A 19,029-nucleotide genomic window follows, 5' to 3' on the forward strand; every position below is an offset into this window, starting at 1 on the left:
GAAATACCAATAAGCAATAACGAAACAGTTAAAATTCGGGATTTCATATTTATTAAATTATAATTCCCAACGTGAAAATCGACCTCGTTACACTTGAGTTTAAGTATTATTTTATTCAAGAAATGAAGGAAGCTCTCTACGCGGAATAGCTTTCCCGTACATAAAGAATACAGGAAGTCAAAAAAGTCGAACTCGAGATTTTAACTCATGTCCCCGTTTTAGACTTCATAGTCCGATAAAAACATTTTTGGCATTATGTCTGTATATGAACAAGATAACTCAAAAGCGCTTTGAGTTAGACGGTTGAAATTTGGTATATGGACTTGTGACCAAATTTGTAGATTTCTGTCAATTTTAAAACGAAATCCCTTAGTAAGTCTGTCTGGCTATTTCAGTGCAAGTGAACTCGAGAACTATAAACTGGAAAGGGAAAGGTATATAAAATTTGATATGCAGATTTAGCTTTTAAAATATAGATATCAAATTTTGAACAAAATCTGTCAAATGGTTCACAGTCTGTTGGTCAAAACTTTCGCATGCATTTAAACGGAATAATTCATAAATGCAATGACTTAAATCAATGAAATATGGCTTGTGATCATAACCGTAATTCCGTGTCAAATTTTGTGTCATCCGGTCGGCAAAACAGTGTCCAAAATATATATTCTCAAGATAGATTTAGTAAATATGCTACATTCATGCCAAAGATCTATATTTTGCAATTATCGTTCAACAGTATCATACAAGGTACCCTCCCAAGATTCACCGTTTTATAGAGGGGGGGGGGAGAGGGATATTAGAAAGTATGCGAGAAAGTTTGGAGGAGATCATTCCCGCTGGTTTTTATTAAACTCAACAACAACTTTTTTATCAAACAATAATAAGACTAATATGCATAAAAAGGTAACGTAAAATTTTAGAAATAACGTAAAAAAATATACATCAGATTTTAGGGGAACATTTTCTTGCTCCTTTTTTTATTTGCTTCCCTCCCCCAGTTGAATATTCCAAGCATTCTTCTGACGTTTTTTATTTTATAATTCGAGCTGCCGATAATTAAATTATTGGATCTTGATCGTTATAATACTCCAATATATTGAAATTTTTGAAAAATACTGAAATTCCTATTTTCAACAAATACACTTTCGTCGTCATTTCTGTGATGCAATAAATTTGAAACTGGCTTATATTACTTCATTTGAAAAAAAAAAAATTTGAATTATTACGTATTATTTATTGCAAGAATACTCGATACATTGCTACTGTTCTTTCAACAACGTAAGAATAATAACAATGTCTTACTATTATGACGTGCACATTAAGAATTTGAAATTATTTAACTCTTAATTTCTAATTTCAAAATTAATTTATCAGAGTTAAAAGTTAATGTTATAATGAAACCTACAGTCTACATAATATTTCTACAAATATTCTACATAATATTTCTGTAAATGTAAATTCTCTATTACGTTTCATAAACAAAAATATGATACCTATATTTTGAAAAATCATGCTTAGATGTCACATTAAAAATGAATAATTCTAATAATAGAAAACAGAATATTGGTAATCCTTCAATTACCTAAGATTGCAATATACTTAGACTGAATAGTAAAAAATCAGTTAGTATTGCAATTTAATGAAGATGAATATTTTGTGCTAAGGAAGCAAAACGATGAAAAAGAAAGAAATAATTCATTTTGTGCTTATTAATATATGGTATGATAAGTTCACTACTTAGCATAACAGTTCAGTATAAAACATATATCGCTTTCTCTTCTAACCCCTCCCGCTGCTTACCATCTCTACTACTTCTCGTAGGTTGAAAAAGATATGGTGATTTTTGACTGATGGAAATCCCAAGAAAGGCGATTTTGGAGATTGTCTTATCGATACATAAAATGATCCATTGAAAATAGTGAATTCTGAAAATATTCACTATTCGCAATGGATGAATAATAATGATGATGATATGTATTTTCTTGTTTTTTCTCATACTGATGATTAATTAAGTATTTATTTTCTTCTAGTCCCCGCCGAAAGGAGCGACAATACCTTACCGTCCAAAGCCAGCCATGCCCCCTGTCATCTTTGCCGGAGGACAAGCGTACACAGTTCAAGGGCAGTATGCAATTCCACATCCAGATGTAAGTATTGTCTAGTATTGGTGTCTGCATTAGAGTTTCATTCTTTTCAAATTTCGATAAAGTTTAATTTTTATTCTTTCTTTTACAGTGCCAAGGGGTGGAACTTATGAACCCACAGGTACGTAAGTCGTATATGATTCAAATACTAACAGTAGCACCCTTACGACTAACCTCATGGTAATTATGGAATTAAATAATTATTATTTCTTTTTTATAATTTAATATCGTACTTCAAAGTTACTATTTAAAATGGACAAATGAAAAAACAAAATTCTTAGTTTGCACCATTGCCATCTTAATAGACTGTTACTGCATTCTAAGATCCGACTTTTTTCAATTTGAAATAAAAGGATGGTGAAAGAAAAAGCTTAGTTTGAGCGCACAAGTCTATGAGCAAATGGCTTTTCCTTATTACTTCTACGTCGCAAATAATCTTACTCATTTTGGCCGTTCATTATTCATTTGCAATTGAACTTATTATATTTCTTATACGAATAAATGCAATTAAATAAACAAAATACTTAGATTATTTCTAAATAAATTCTTTTTTTATAAAAATCATCTTCAAGCAATGTGCTTTAAGTAGAAATCAAAATTAATAGCAGCAATTATTAAGTTAAAAAATGAATAAGAATACGCGTAATTCCGATAATTGAATGCTCCCACATTGCTAGTTTTAAAGTTGTTTTCAATTATTGTCGTTTGTATTTTCCTTTCAAAACCTCTTAGTAGATAAACATTCTTTTTAGAATGATTTCCGATAATTATCTATCACAACTCAAAAAGAAAGCACGTATCTTTGAAAGCAACAGTTATTTTCGAAAATAAGAGTTTTAAAAGCTATCAATCGTTATTAAATGTATTATAACTCTATCCGGTCGCTCACCTCTTTGTCTATACAGTTAACTTAATATTCACCGAGTTTTATCATGCATATAAGGAAGTTTGAGAACTGAATTCTCCAGGCAGTAAAGAAACGCTTTCGTGTCTATCTCATACGAGTAATTTATAAGTAATCTCGTAAGCTACGTGATTCAAAGAAACTGGTGCACAAAAATTACTTTCAATGTGCATGTTGGAATGATGTGCTTTCTCCTTTAATACCCAAATTATTTTTCCACTGCCTGCCTGTCCTGACTAACAGCACCTCCAATAGCAGCCAATAGCAGTAGCAGTTTCAACTTCTTTGCACGTAGAAACTGTTTAAAAATTTTTAAAATTTAATTTTCAATTTTCTCGTCTAAGCTGACCAAGCTTCATCAATTGGCTTTACAGCATGCTCCGTTGCTACCGGGTCACAGCGTAGGAACACTTAGCCCACAAGGTAATTAGATGCTTTTTCTCATTTCCTTTTTTTTTCTTTTGGTTTTTTTTTAATATTATTTTTAAACCTTGATTATAGAAAATATTATTGCAATAAGATAATACATTTTAGACCAAAATATGTTTTTAAAAGGTTGCATGATATGTAACAGATAATGACAACAGATGTGTATTAAGGTAATTATAAATGTATTATTAAAAAGAAAAGATTATTTTAAAAACTGAGATGAAGTTTCTAAACGGGATTATACTAAACAACAATGTGCAATAACATATTAAAACAGCAAATATATTACAAAAGTGTTGAAAATATATAGATATCAACTTCAATCATGGGCCACGAGTTAATTTCTTAGCCATTAGAGACAGGAATACATTTCCGAGTGGAAAATCGCTTTAAATTATATAAAAAATTATATATTTGTTCCAGTCGATAAATATGTTTCCGAATAAATTACGAAATCTAAACTTTTAGACAGTCCCCCTGTCCTATAAGTCAAATTTAGTCTTTGAATTTTTTTGTTTTAAACTATTCAAAAGGCCATTTAGTTAAGTGGCACCGTTAATTAGCCTATTTCCCTTGAGGTAACTGATGGAATGGTTCAAAATACTTTACAATAGAGTGATATCCAAAGTTTCGTAAGACGTTCAACTTAAATCCTAAAAAATGGGATTACAAAAAGTTAGTGAGTCAAGAATAATTTTAATAAATATGTCTAATAAAATAAGGCCTATATAACAATTTAGGTTTTGTAATTTTTTCGCGGTACATCTATTGACTTAAATGTATAAATTATAATTATTTATGCCATTAAGAACAGTTTTTCAACTAGAAGTATATGCCTGTATCTAACGATTAAGAAACTTGGCCTGTGATTATAGTAAATATCATGTGTATTAAGGAAGATTGATTTTAAAAATCATATAAAATGAAAAAATACATACGAGAATGGATCCAAAAAAGAAATAGAAAAAAATTGAAAACAACAGCGTTTAAAAATAATTATTGTGGAACAAATGTATTTCCTCCGGGTGGAGACAGATGGCTCTAGTTGCTAGTATTATTTCGAAGATGTATCAGATTCATTGAGAAGAATGTAGAATTCAAAGTAGTATAGCGTGGAAGTACGAGCAGTAGTTATTTTCTTGAAATTCACAGTTAAATTGAGGGATTTTATGGTGAAGAAACAATGAGTAGACAGCATGTAGCGAAACGGAGACGTTGTTTTTAGTCGGGAAAAGAGAATTTGGAAAACTATAATAGGACAGCTAGGAACTGTCCATGTTCGTAAATGACAGATACCAGCGGTACCAGCTGAAAAAAAAATGATTCAGAATGACCGACAAGTACGTTCAATCGGGGCAGAGCTGGGTCTCAGCAATGGTACCGTGCATTACATTGTTTCTGATGTGCTGCAATATCCAAAGTTTGTGCCCACTGGGTACCACTTTGTTACCTAAGGAGCAGAAAGCCACACGAATATTGTGCAATCTCGCGTCTTTAAGGCGTTATCATTCTGAGGGACAACTCTACATCGATCATATCATTATTGAGGACGATACTTGGCTTCATTATTTCATTCCCACAACCAAAAGAGGCACTATATAGTGGAGACACCCAGGATCACCAACGAAGAAGAAGTTTAAGGATATACCTTCCGCTGTAAAGTTATGACAATCATATTTGGAATGAATGCAATGTTATCCTGATCAAGTATATCAAGCCTGGTTATACGAGAGAAGTCGATCGCTATTGTGCCACAATGACAAAGTTACGTGAAGCCATCTGACATGAACGTGAGATGTCACGCTAAAGCTAAGTGAGGATGTTATCCTCTTGCAATACGCTCCATAATTATGCCATGTCCCATAGTGTTCGCAAAATTCAAGCATTGTTGCAAAACGTCAAGTGGGAAATCTGAAGGCACCTCCTTCATATAATCCAGATTTAGCTGTTTCCAAAATTGAAAGAAAGCTTATCTGGAACAAGGTTCTCTTCAGGCAGTGAAGTGAAAACAAGTGCCGAGAATTGACTCAATAGACAGGAACGTGATTTCTGCTATGATGGTTCAACAAGCTGGTCTTGCATTTCGATAAATCTTTGAATAAGTTTTATGATTATGTGGGGAAATGATCTGCAAGTATGCCTCTTAATTCTAATATGCATTTTCTATGTATTTTCAATAAACATTTGTTATTATCCTTGTAATTTTTTTTTCGGATCCATCTTCGTATATTACAACTTATTCCAATTTTAAATAGTGCAAAGTAATTACTAATTCATAAGTAATACTTTTACTATGCTTTTGACTAAACATATTAAGTTTCATTATTTCTTTCTAAACATTTCTTACTGTTAGCAAATCTTTTGATGGTTTAATAACTAATTATTATTTTAAATAGGATCTTTGTGCATTCCCGCTTTGGCGACTTTGGCAGCCACCAACAGTTTAAGGCCTGGAACTGCGGCCACGGCTTTGGCAAGTGTCACAACTACTACAACCGAAATGAATATCCCCAATGATCTGATTGGGTGCGTTATCGGCAAAGGAGGGGCCAAGATAAATGAAATTAGGTATGCTTTAACACATGTATTTATAATTTAACCTTCCTAACACCAGAAGCTTATCTATGATCTCTCTTCAAGGAGATACATATATATGGTGCTAGTTTGAAATTTACTTCGAAAATGATATGACAAAAGACAATTAATAGAAGATATTTATACAATAATTACAGTAACGCCATTCATCAAAAATTATCAGTTTTTGTAAAGGATCTTGAAGCACACACATTGTTTGAACTTCAAAATCGGCACTAATATTTTTGGTTGGGTACACTTTCAAATATACAATATATCAGTTACTTTTCTTTATTCCAAAATCTCAGTCTTCAGGACTTGAAGTGTTTAAAATTGCACGTACAAGTAGCACTTAAGACTGAGAAATCTGAACAATTTACTATGGTTATTGAGTTTTTTTAATAGCAAATTGCTTATAGATCATGTAAGAAACCGTGTCTTACTTTATACAGATATAGATAATTTTTTATCACAAATTTAATTTGAAAATTTAAAATTTTATTTAATCCATATTATATTTTTATCATTTTATTTTTCAGGCAACTCTCAGGGGCAACCATTAAAATTTCCAATTCTGAAGAAGGATCCAAAGACAGAACCGTTGCGATTTCGGGAACTCCAGAGGCTATCAATCTTGCCCAGTACCTCATTAATACCAGGTACAATATTTTCTATTTCAAGAAACACACCTTTTCATTTTAAATTACAGAACATCTGTAAGGAAAAATTAATCAATTTATTTATAAACTTATTTTTTAAAGTATGTTCTGTTACAAACGTTAGTAAGATAAGATTGAATACTTTCTGTTATTTCAATACATAGGAATTTCATATATCTGAAGTAGGAAATGCAATAATTTACATAATTTTCATGGCCATAATTATAAAGGGAATTTGTGAAGCTATGAAAATTAAATTGCATATTCAGTATAAACCATTCCTTAATATATATATAGTGTAAATGATAGACAAAAACAAATTCACAAAATGGCTAAAGACACATAGATACACTGAATATTTGCAAAGACGATAAACACAAGATCTCATTGTTATATGCACAGAAATAAAAATGGAATTCATGGATTTTAGTGACAAAATTTATTGTGATAGAATGCCCAACAGTAAATAAAATTTATATTCAGGAAAAAATGTGATTACTTTGAGATCACCTGCAGATTAACATCAGTTAAAATTGAAGCTCAAGGCAACCAAAAGAGAAAAAAAAATATATATGTTTTGTATGCTATCACTATATTTTCAGCATGTCTACAGTAGCTTCAGAGATTTTGATTCCAGATAAGGAGCGCTCATTTTCACAAGTTTAATTCAGAAGAAACAACTAAGAGAAGCTTTTATGTACTTTTTATAGAATCAGGAATTTTAGGATGATTCATATAAAGAAATCCTATCAACGAAAGAAAAGGTCTCACATTATTCAACAGATAAAGAAAAGGACATCTTGCTTCGGCTATTTGCCAAATTATCCTTTTCCCTTATTCCCAATCACCTATACCTATATCTCCCCCTTCTATTTATTTACTTCCCAACACACGAAACCTATGCACGTTGTGAAAAGCTTCATAACGTAAAGAAAAATATTAATCATGCGCTTTTTTACAGTTTTGTAAATCTTTTTTCATATGAGAATCCTATACACTTTTTATATCATTTTGAAGCAATCACATGCCTACTAATTATTCTATATTATTGCATTACTTTTTAATAAAGACAAAACAAATTAGTAGTTTACAAGCACGTTTAATTAGGCTTGCAGTACTTGGTTTTGATTTTAAAGCTAAATGCACTGCTGTCAATTAAAATATCTTTTTGACTACTTCATTAGCACAAAATGAACTGTACAGCGTGTTGATAAAAGATTGCAGTATAGAGCTATTAAAAATCAATGCATGCCAATGCTTTTTTTAATTTTATCAAACTTGAATTGCCTTGAGAAAGAGTTTTATAGCACTACAGGTAACTACCTACTTGTTTTGTCCCTGTGTTTGTAACGCACACTTGTCTTTGCAGTGTGAACCTTGCTTTAGATTATTATATTCATTTTTATTTATTTATTTTAACATCCGTCTCGACGGAGAATTATTTGGAAGCTAACAGCTTTTGTAGACTTCTGCCCTGTAGTATCTACATACTCCAACTACAGGTCAGGAAATGAGCTTTTGCTCAAGCCCTAACTCCACATCAGTATCAAAAACATATTTTTGTAATGATGTAAAGTACCATTCATGAATCCCTGAACCAACTTGAAGTCTGAAAATACAGGGTTCGGCATGTTTTCCTTGTGGAAGTTTATTTTGCCAAATGGTAATGAATCTTTCTCTGTCACAAAAGCCTTTTGATTGCTTAGCTTTGTTTGTTTCCCCTTTGAACCCTTTGATTCGACAGCTTTATCCTCTTTTGTTCAGAACCCATCGAAAGCTGTTAGCTTTATCCAATAAATCAATGGTTTTTTTGTTTGATACTCCCTTTCCTTACCCAACTCATTCTAATCTATATCGTTTGTCTTGTTTTTCTTCTCTCCCCATGTTTCCACCAATCACCGATGCAGCATGGATTTGCATAAGAACCTTGACCTGACCTCCAACCCTTCCTCGACCTCTGCCAACACCATGTCGATCACCAACACCCCCTTGGCTATTCCCATCAACCAACTGGTGAAGGCCAGTCCTCTCACCCTCGGCCTCAGTTCAGCCGCTGCCGCCGCTGCTGCTGCCGCTGCTGCCAACCAAACCACAATCTTTGATCTACAAACTACGATCTCAAATAGAAAATCCCTCACTACCAAATTGAGGGCCACGGCAACACACAACGGCAATAAGAAAACGGAACGCAATAAATTCAGCCCTTACTAAAAACAAACAGCCAAACGATCTAATAAAAGTATGGGATGGCAAAGACAGAGGAATTCGTTTGTTCCTTTTTAAACGAAAAACAGCGCCAAAAGTTCTACGTTCAGTCCCTATCAAAGGAATGTGGCGCCAAAGGAGTGTTCCAGTTTAACTTTATATAGAACCAGTATTATATTTGTGAGCTCTTGTAAAAGAGAATGGTTAGGAATTTTCCACCAATGATGTAACAGGAAATGTTCCTGACTGTAAAACAAAGTAGCTAGTCAGAACAAAGGAACTCAGAAGGTGGATTCATGTGATGCTTCTATCGATGTAAATAGACTTATATTGTTTTCCTGATATAGCCTTCCTAGTCAGTCAAGAGATTTTTTGCAACCACACCAGGGATAGCTTTTTTACATAGCAGCTAGAATTTCTAAGGATGCCTTATCATGATTAGGATTTCGTGTCTTCTAGTCCGCCTTTCGAAGGAATGCAATATACACTTAGGCATTTATTTCTCTCTTTCAAAAAACACCTTCCAGTCAAAGTGTTTATGTGTGTCAGTAAATATTTATTAACTTCTGATATCGGATTGAATCTTCCTGCTCTGAAGCATCGGACACTGTTGTTGGAGCAATATGAAGAGTACAGATGTCTGAGTTGAAATATGTCATATCAAGAACAATTTCATGAACTGAAAATCTAGCTTCTCTTTGTTTCCCACCGTAACAGTTTTTTACATGTATTGACGCCAATCAGAAGATTTACCCTGGGACCAAGATCATTTTCTCCAACTAATAGATCTGTAGTAAAAAGAAAGAATGTTTTTGCATTTCTTATTTCGATCGCTATTATCTATACCATTTCTCACCAGAGATACCTTAATACATTTTCCCCGTAGAGATGTGGTGAGGATTGGTGTAGTAAACCAGTTTTCTAAAGAAATGTCTTTTGGTTAAAACTTTTTAGAGAAAAATAAGTTTGTTGTCCCAAAGACTGGAATCAGAGGGCTAGTATCAGCATACACATTCTATGCACTTAAAACATTTATTATTTTTATGGTATGCAAAAAATACACATATTACTCAAAAGGTGAGTAAAAAAATAATAATGAAAATTTCATAGTTCCTTTTATATTTTAAATGAAGATAAAAACTCAGAAATAACAGCTATGCAAGTTTTATAGTTCTTTTTATATTTTAAATAAAGATAAGAACTGAAAAATAATAGCTATGCAAATTTCATAGTTCCTTTTAGATTTCAAATGAAGATAAGAACTGAAAAATAACACCTATGCAATCTTCATAGTTCCTTTTATAATATAAACAAAGATAAGAACTGAAAAATAGCAGCTATGCAATTTTCATAGTTCCTTTTATATTTTAAATAAAGATAAGAACTGTATTCATAAAAAAATAAACCATCACAAACGAGTTTGTTTCGTTATGGCATTTGAAATAAAGAGATGGTTTATGCATCTATTAAGAAAAAACTGAATAACAAAAGCTACATTTGCCTATAAGTATTGATGATGGACCACAGTTTTATGTGTTAACATAAGTGAAGTTTCATAAAATTGTGATGCTATTTTTATGTGAAGACTTTTTCCATATTATATAGCATAATATCTTCTTGTATGTGACATTATCTCTAAATAAGTTATTTCCAAGCTTTTTTTTCATTGATTAAAAAAAAGAATATATTTGAAAAAAATAACTTCTGCATAGAAAAACTTGCTGATGAAATTAAATGTTGGATGAAAGGATAAACAGGGTGAAGTAGTTGTACCATAGTTTAAAATATATGTGACCGATTATAGGAAGCATTTCAAGCATTTATAACTGATCTTCTACCTTCAGATATCTCATAAAGTAAAGAAAGATTGTGCTTTTCTCTTTATTTCCCCCTTCTTTTATTTTTAACACGTTCGCTGCCATGATTTACGCTTGCAATTTGGACCATCTATCTAATTAAATGACTTCTTTGATCATAACTGTAGTAGAGAAAGGGGAATTTAATTAGATAATAGATGTGAACTAATTAAATAGCTTGTGTGAATCACAAGCGAGTCACGTGGCAGCCAATGTGTCAAGTCTTCGATACTAGTTTCCTTAAGAGTTGGATGTGAATAAAAGTTTCCATAGCTTAGGGCAATGCAAAGCAAATACTCTACTAATCTATTCGTTTAAAATAGGCTTTTAAAATTTCCCATTCTTTTATAGCAAATTAAAATAAATTTACTTTTCGCAAGGCTATTTGTAAAAGGTATTATTGTCTTATTAAGATGACACAGACACACTCTTTTTAATAGATTGAAAAAGAAAGTCTTTCCGTATAAAACCTATTGCACTTGTTAAATATGAGCACTCAATAAACCTCTGTTTTATTTTTGTTTAAATATTTTTTTATGATCAAAATGATATTTTAACTGCGAACCGAACTTTTGTTACTTTCTCTATTTTTACATTTTATTCATTTAGCATAAACAAAGCATATCTTTTAACGCGAAATGCGAGAGAAAGTTATTTTTATAAACATATATCTTTGTGATTTGCCGAACGAATAAATGGAATATTTTAGAAAATTTTGAAAATTATGTGTTTATTTCTTATATCTTGAATCTACTAAGAATGCATAGTTTGAAAAAAAACTATTGAAACATATAACGCACAATCTTATTTTAAAAAATGTGTAAAATATGTGGTGTATTATCTTTTTAAAGCAATCGATAATATAAATTTATGAATCCCATGGTTGTTTAAAGTTCTGTTTTTTCTTTACATTCATTGAATATATAAATTCCTATTCAAATCTTTATTTTTTAATAGGATAATCTATAACTTTCAAAAATAAAGACGCTTTTTTTTAGAATTAAAACGCCGTTTAAAAACTACTATTGACTAAATTGTTACTTATCTACTAATAAAATAAACAGCAGAATAAAAAAAAGCAGAAATTTATGTTGAGAAGTAATTCTTACTCAGTGCATTTATAGTTCTTTCCTATACCATGACTTCATTTTCTATTTTCAATATTTAGAGCGCCTCGGTTTGAAGGTTAGAAAAGCTAATAACATTTTCATAATAAAGTAAATAACAATATTTCATTTTAGAGGCATTAATTTTTTTAAAATTTATTCTAAAGCTTTTGGAAATTTTTCTATAATAAAAGAAGATATCACCGTCGTATCAGAAGGTAGATGTTCAATATATATTTTATTCAATAATATTTCGATGAAAAAGAATAAAAGAAAAACATTTTAATTATGATTTTACTTTTGGTATTAGTAGCAAATGCTTCGCAAACATTAGGTGTTGAAGTACCCGACGCAAATCTAAAGCAATACAGGCTTTCAAATTTACAATACATCTAGTAATAATATTTATACAGCAGCAAAAATGTGAGAAATTATAGAAGTAAAATTTCTGTTTGTAATAAGAAAATTTTCAGCAAAAAATTATTACATTTCTGAAGGAAATTTCATTTGTAAATACGGAATTTTAGATTTTAGTGCGTAAAAATTGAGAATAATCATTTTTTGTTTTTTTGGTTTTTCAAATTGTTTTTATTAGAGTGCGTCTGTGTCATCTAGTAATATTGCTGAGTGCTCAAACAATTTTTTTCAAAAATAATTTACGCACATTATGCGTTCCCAATAAACTTTTAATCAAATTATTTGTTCAATATATAAGAAAGAACAAAAATATATAGAATAGATTTTGCATATAAAGCTGACAAAGTACATTTTATATATTTATAATCACCTACAAGTTGGAGACGTTTGTCCTTTTGACAGAACGTTAAACCACTTATGAAGTAGCAATCAGCAAATAGTCGCTACTTCACTTAAATATGTATTTAATGGTAATAAGATTTAAATACTTTCGAAGTTGTGGACGAGTTTTTTTTTTTTTTTTGTTGTTGTTTTTTTTTGTTTCATTATTGAACAAGCAGTGGCATACCAGGTCGACTTCTTTGCAATGCTTTAATGATATTTACATTTTCAGCACTGTATTTAAAAAGAATATTTAACTATTCATTATATTTAAATATCCATTATATAACGAATAATTATATATATATATATATATTCAATGAATATTTAAATTTTTCATAGATTGTTATGTCTCAAGTATGCTTTGAAAGTACTAAATGTGATGTCTGTATTTCTGTAACTGTGGATATTTATCCGGAGTACCTTATAACTTTGAGCCTGTTTTTACAGAATGGCTGCCATAATTACTTTATTATAGCTCTTTTTGACGATATATAAACCTAAGCTAAGAAGTATTGATTATCTTTTTAGTCACTTTGATATTATTCATTCAGCTAGACGAAAACAAGTAGGCAAAAGAAAGACAATTTCTGCGCTTTGAGTCGTATATTTAATTTAAGCTTGGAGCCGAAGCACTAGCCATCTGTATTAGGCGATTGCTGAAATCGGTAGGTAACAGCATTGGAAGTAGCGACGGTGTTTGAAAATCGTGGTTTGAAAACTCGTCCATAAACACAATTACTGTGAAATTGAAACTTCAGACTAGTTCAATATTTATCAAAATGTCTTAGAATTTTATTAAATAAAATAATATTCATCTTTCATTTAATTCAAAACATATATTACTTTATTTGTTGTAACTGTTTCATAGTTAAAATTCACTTCCAAATGTTTTAAAATTTCCCTTTCGAAAAACGGAGAAATATTTTACCGATTTATAATCAATTACATTTCAATTTATTTGTTTTTCCTAACTGAAAACTATCCCCATATAGTGTGTAAAATATGAGAATGATGATAAATACTTATGCAATAATTCAGAAAACTTGAATACTGTGTCTGAACTGCCCTAATAGGATGGTGACTATGCAATAAATATCAGCTCGATGCAGTATTAAATGATATACTATGTGATCGCGCAATATATTTATTTCTTAAAATATATTTTCCTTCAATGTTCACGTATGTGCTATTGTAATATAATCTTTTATGTACAATTTATTAAAATGAAATTAAATTTTCTTCCTCTAATGTAATACTTCAAATTTATTTACAGTTTAAGTGTTTTATTCACTTGATTCACAAAACATTTATCATTCTTAAATATGTACCTTGAAATACTGATATGAATGGACAAAAACTATCTACAGGATGTTTCAGAAATATGGAGCAATTTTAAAAAAATAATAATTCTGTGAAGAAGGAAGGTTATAATTGAATGGAAAAAAAGGACATAAAACTGGACTTTTTTTAAACCATGGAACATGAATTACTTGGTAGAATAGTTTATATTTAAACTGCTGAGTGATTCTCTAACTAAAGGAACAGTGTGTTATATATGGATAAGAGTCAGATGACCAAAAATAACAAATGTCAAATGTTATAAATGTCCAATGTGTCACATTCTATTCAGACTTCCTGCTGCAGTATGCAACAGATATGTTGCATACTGCTGCAGTTCCTGTTCTGTGATAACATCACAAATGGTGCTTACTGTTGCGATGAATACGGTTCCTTGCTTAACAAATGCGTTTGTAATTAGAAGGTAACTTAGTGATCATTTGCCAGCCATTACTCTTTTCATTGTCTTTCATATATAACCACCGATCGCAAACCCATCTAATTGTTAAAAACTGCATAATGACGTAGTGAATTTCAATTTCGTGGGGGGAAAACGATTTAATTTCCATCGTTTTTGTGAAAACAGCATACTTCTATTTTTCATTGCGAATTATTAATTTTTAAAGTTGCTCCAAACTTCTGAATGTCCTTGAACTTTAATATGAAAACAGTACTCATTTACAACTGGCAGTTGGGTTTCTTTGTTAATGAAAATACACTCCTGCTCAAAAAATAAGCAACAAATGCAAAACTCGCAATAAAACAAAAACTATTTAATGGATAAGTGTGGAAGTTGTACGCGAGGTAGGTGTAGCATTACTAGACCACATATCAAACAATAAAGTAAAGAGAAACAAAAATACATATTTTATGGTCGTCGCGGCGCGACAGCCTAAACTGGTAGGCAGAATGTGAAATAGGAACTCCACGCTAATAACAGCTAACTGAAATGCACCCTTGACAACGGCGAGGCATGTTGGCAATAATGCCGTTGATTGCTTGTTGTGGCAGTTATGCCCATTCCTGTAATAAGGCTTGTTGGGTCTCGTGGACGGTACCTTAATGCATAATGCGACCTCCAATCTGTCTTCCCAGCATGTCCCACAAATGATCTATGGGATTCAGATCCGGTGATCTAGAAGGCCACGCTATCTGTGGAATGGTTTCACTGTCCAGATCACAGCAATCGTGCTCTCTGCGGGTGGGCGATATCATATATAAATATTGCGTCAGTACCAATTGCAGAGATAAAAGGGCGCACAAGAGAGTGTAGGAATTCCTCGCGGTATTGGACAACTGTGACTGAATCCCAGCGAACACGTGGTCGGGCGTTTATTGCTATGCCTGCCCAGACAAGTAAACCACTATCTCTCTAATGGTCCCTTTCGACAATGGAGAAAAAGTGCGTTCCCTTAACTCCTCTAGTATCCAATTGCGATATTCACGGGCCCAATTCAATCGCTCTCTGACATGCGTTGGGGACAAAGAGATTCCGACTTTATGCAGTCTGTGCGACACAATTTGGCGAGATATGGGCCTACCGGCAGCATCTGAGAGCTGCAATGCCAGCTGTCGAGCTGTTAGTGTCCTCCGGCGTTTGGCACATAGCAGCAGCTCACGATCGTCTGACGATATGGTGATTCTCAGGCATCCAGACCCAAGTCTTATACTGGCATTTTGATGCATCTGATAGTGGTTTCAGTCTATGGATGGTACTACAAGGCATATTCAGCACTCTGGCAACAGCAGATTGTCTTGACTAGCTTGCAACATACCGACAGCCCTCCAACACATCTGATCGTGCAAATGGTTTCTTATACTCATGATTCCCGCGTTGGCTATCTCGGATTTCGCGGAATTATCGCTGTGTGGGAACTGAAGCATACGTCCAGTAAGCCCTTTTTAAGTTGTCACGGCGTGACTGCGATTTATGCTAAATTAAATAACCCATTTGCATTCGGCGATGCAACCTCTATCTCACATGTTAATTGTGTTTTAATTCACCGATTCACCTTTTGTATGTGTACCTCGTCTTTTCGTGTTTGTTGCTTATTTTTTGAGCACTAGTGTGTATATATATATATATATATATATATATATATATATATATATATATATATATATATATATATATATATATATATATATATATATATATATATATATATATAATCTAATGAGCCGAAATCACACTGACGCTAGCAAAATTGCAAATAATTTCTTGTGTGGTAATCAATTTTAGTCTTCTCGTTTGCTTTCAAAGCTAATTTATACCAGCCATTTAGAAAAGGATTGTCAAAATTTTAAGGTTAAATCGAAACTATGACCTTAATATTTTGATCAATGTAATAAATTATAGCCATTCACTGATGTAAGACGAAGCAATTTGGGTAAAAAAAATTTCGTCAGATTTAACGATAAATTTCATTTCATTTAGTTATCATTAATGCCCCATTATGAAACAATATGAGAACCGAATTGAGAACGAATTGCATCATTTTGACCAATAGTCAGATGAAGAAAATGACATCTGAAATTGCACCTCCCATGCTGTATCAGCAGGATGACGTTTGATCTTCAATATCAGATTTAACATGCGCCAAGCCAACACAGACATCAGATCTCAGATCCTGAAGCTAAGACCTTATCATTAGACGTATTCTGCCTTTCTTCACTAATGCGATAATTAAGAAAGAACTCTTTTCTGTCGCCACTTAGAAATAAAACTGAATACGACGTCGATGCTGATCTGTATTCGTTTTCGTTAGTTAAAACAAAGTTCTGGCATAACTCTCGCCCTGCGTTCCAACATTTTATTGAAATTTTTAGTCCATAAAACTTTATCTAAATATCAAAAGAATATACATTGAAAAATATCTTTAAAAACGATTTCAACCCAAAATGAATTGTTAAAAGATTATTTTTAATTACAGAAACGTCGTTTAGCATATTAAGCGGCAGAACAAATACAAATTTGCAAGAAAGCTACTATACAATACATTTTTAATTAATACTTTCTTGAAGTTTTATAACAGAAAGTTTGCTCTCGGGATTTTTTTATTTAAAAAATTCTGTTTTGGAATGTTATCTGTCTAAATTTCAATCCCTTTGGGAAAATACTGAAGGAGATAGTTAATTAAATTTGAGTTGTAGTCAAAACATTAGATTTATGTTTTTTTTTCTTTTTATAATTTTGAGAGAAATTCGTCAAAAGGAAGATTTTTCGAGTATATATAGACATGGTGATTGCAAAATTCCAACAAGTTAAGCGCATTAAATTTGGTATTACACCGAATAGGCAAACGGAAAGAGGTGCTGTAACATAAAACACCTTTCTTTTCTCAATATGACGAAACTAAACACCCAGTAAGCCATACTGAACAAGTACACGAGAAAATCAAAAGGAAAACTCTTCTGTTTGTTTTTATGCAACAGAAAACGACAATTAAATAAGAAAATGTTTTTTAAAAATGACTTTTGTAACTCAGTGCTTTGAATGCTGTCTTTCAGGAGTTAATGAAACCTATCTAAAAACGCAAATATGCATGAATTGCATATTTGCGTATATATTTAAGATCTATGGTTTTAAAGATTTATCTCCAGTTTAAATTTCGAGCTAACTGGGCGTATACTAGAAAGTCATATCCTATTATTGTTAATGATGCATCGACTTAAATTCATGTAAGTGATGGGCTTAACTGGTAGTTGTGGTGTCGCTGTTATTGTCCTTTTTGTCAGAACACGGACATTCATATATCTACATGAATAGTGTGCTGTGAAGTGGAATCACTACATAGCACCGAAAATTACAGAAAATCTCAAAAGGCAATATGATGTCGCAGTCACGTAAAAGGTAACTTAATTTTCTAATTCTGTTTTATTATAATGATATCTATTTTATAAATTTGTTTATTTACACTGTTTATAATTTTTTTAAAATTTAAACTAAAAACTAAGATTTTTTTATTATTACATTTATCAGTAGCTATGCCTCTGACGAATTCATGTCTGTTCGATCTCTTATTCTTTAAGATTTAAATATTCAAACATAAATTGTTTCAGAAAGTTATTTGATGGTTTTAGTAAAATGCTTCCATATGATCACAAAATGCCATCAAAACAATATACGTTAAACAGACTTTCTACATGTATTAAGGCAGGTCACTTGCACTGTGCTGAGTATTAGTAAAATATATACGTACATTTGAGGATATGATTATTTTCTTTAAGTGCTTAGATTTCTATACATGAAAAAGGATTTTTGGAATGGTTTGGTCATTTTCTATTTTTTCGAAGTAGATTCTTAACAAGGAAATGAACAATTATTGTCTCGTTTCATAATTTTATTATTAAAAAAATGAAAAAAAGGAGAAATACAAGGGAGATAAAACTTTTAAAAAATATGCAATTATTGAAACCATATTAACAAAAGACATATGTCAGCAATTCTTCAACTCATTTTAAAGAGCATCATGTTTAGGAGAAAAACTGAAGATAAAATCAAATGGCGCTTTTCCTATAAACTCCTTTAACAAATTTTATATTCACTTTTCGAGAGGCTTCCAACAGTTATATAAGTAACAAGTGAATTGTTTTGTTACGGATACATGACCAATATCTAAAAAGTAATTCCAACTATAGAGCATCAGTGAAGCTCAACCAATCAAATAAAAGAAAAAATGCAATATGAAGTACATGAATTGTAAGAAAAGAATTAAAATCTGGTTAATAAATGACTTTTAAATTTCGATGGTATTGTACTGTAATGGTTACTGTTCCTTTTGAGATCCGTGAACACTATAAATATACGTTTGCTGTTTAAAATGAAAAAAATTAGCATTTTGCTCTAATATGAACCAGCAAATTAGGCATGCCGAAAACAAAATTAAAAAAAAAATTACTTCAATTAAAAATCTGCACATTTTTCTGAGAAGATTTTATGCTTTGAAACTATAAAAAAGGATTTCAAGAAGTAGAAGGAATTTATTTTGTAATATTTACTTAATAAAATTC

General features: G+C 31.5%; 1 protein-coding gene and 1 long non-coding RNA gene across 7 annotated transcripts in view; one reads left to right on the forward strand and one right to left on the reverse strand.

Moving 5' to 3' along the window:
• LOC129960108 (poly(rC)-binding protein 3-like) overlaps positions 1-19,029 on the forward strand; it is a 108,811-nt gene that overhangs the window by 77,273 nt on the left and 12,509 nt on the right. For 4 of the 6 annotated variants that reach the window (XM_056073237.1, XM_056073235.1, XM_056073236.1 and 1 more), the window contains exons 8-13: positions 2,031-2,147; positions 2,236-2,265; positions 3,393-3,471; positions 5,874-6,045; positions 6,591-6,710; positions 8,618-13,931. In XM_056073237.1, the coding sequence (XP_055929212.1) occupies positions 2,031-2,147; positions 2,236-2,265; positions 3,393-3,471; positions 5,874-6,045; positions 6,591-6,710; positions 8,618-8,921 (822 nt within the window). In that variant the 3' untranslated portion in view covers positions 8,922-13,931. Of the gene's footprint in view, positions 1-2,030; positions 2,148-2,235; positions 2,266-3,392; positions 3,472-5,873; positions 6,046-6,590; positions 6,711-8,617; positions 13,932-19,029 lie in introns of those variants that run through there. The other 2 variants (XM_056073234.1, XM_056073238.1) reach the window with 2 other exon arrangements.
• LOC129960111 (uncharacterized) overlaps positions 1-19,029 on the reverse strand; it is a 64,947-nt gene that overhangs the window by 4,680 nt on the left and 41,238 nt on the right. The window lies entirely within an intron of this gene.

Source organism: Argiope bruennichi, chromosome X2, assembly GCF_947563725.1.
Source record: "Argiope bruennichi chromosome X2, qqArgBrue1.1, whole genome shotgun sequence".
In the NCBI taxonomy this organism is placed as follows: Eukaryota; Metazoa; Arthropoda; class Arachnida; order Araneae; family Araneidae; genus Argiope; species Argiope bruennichi.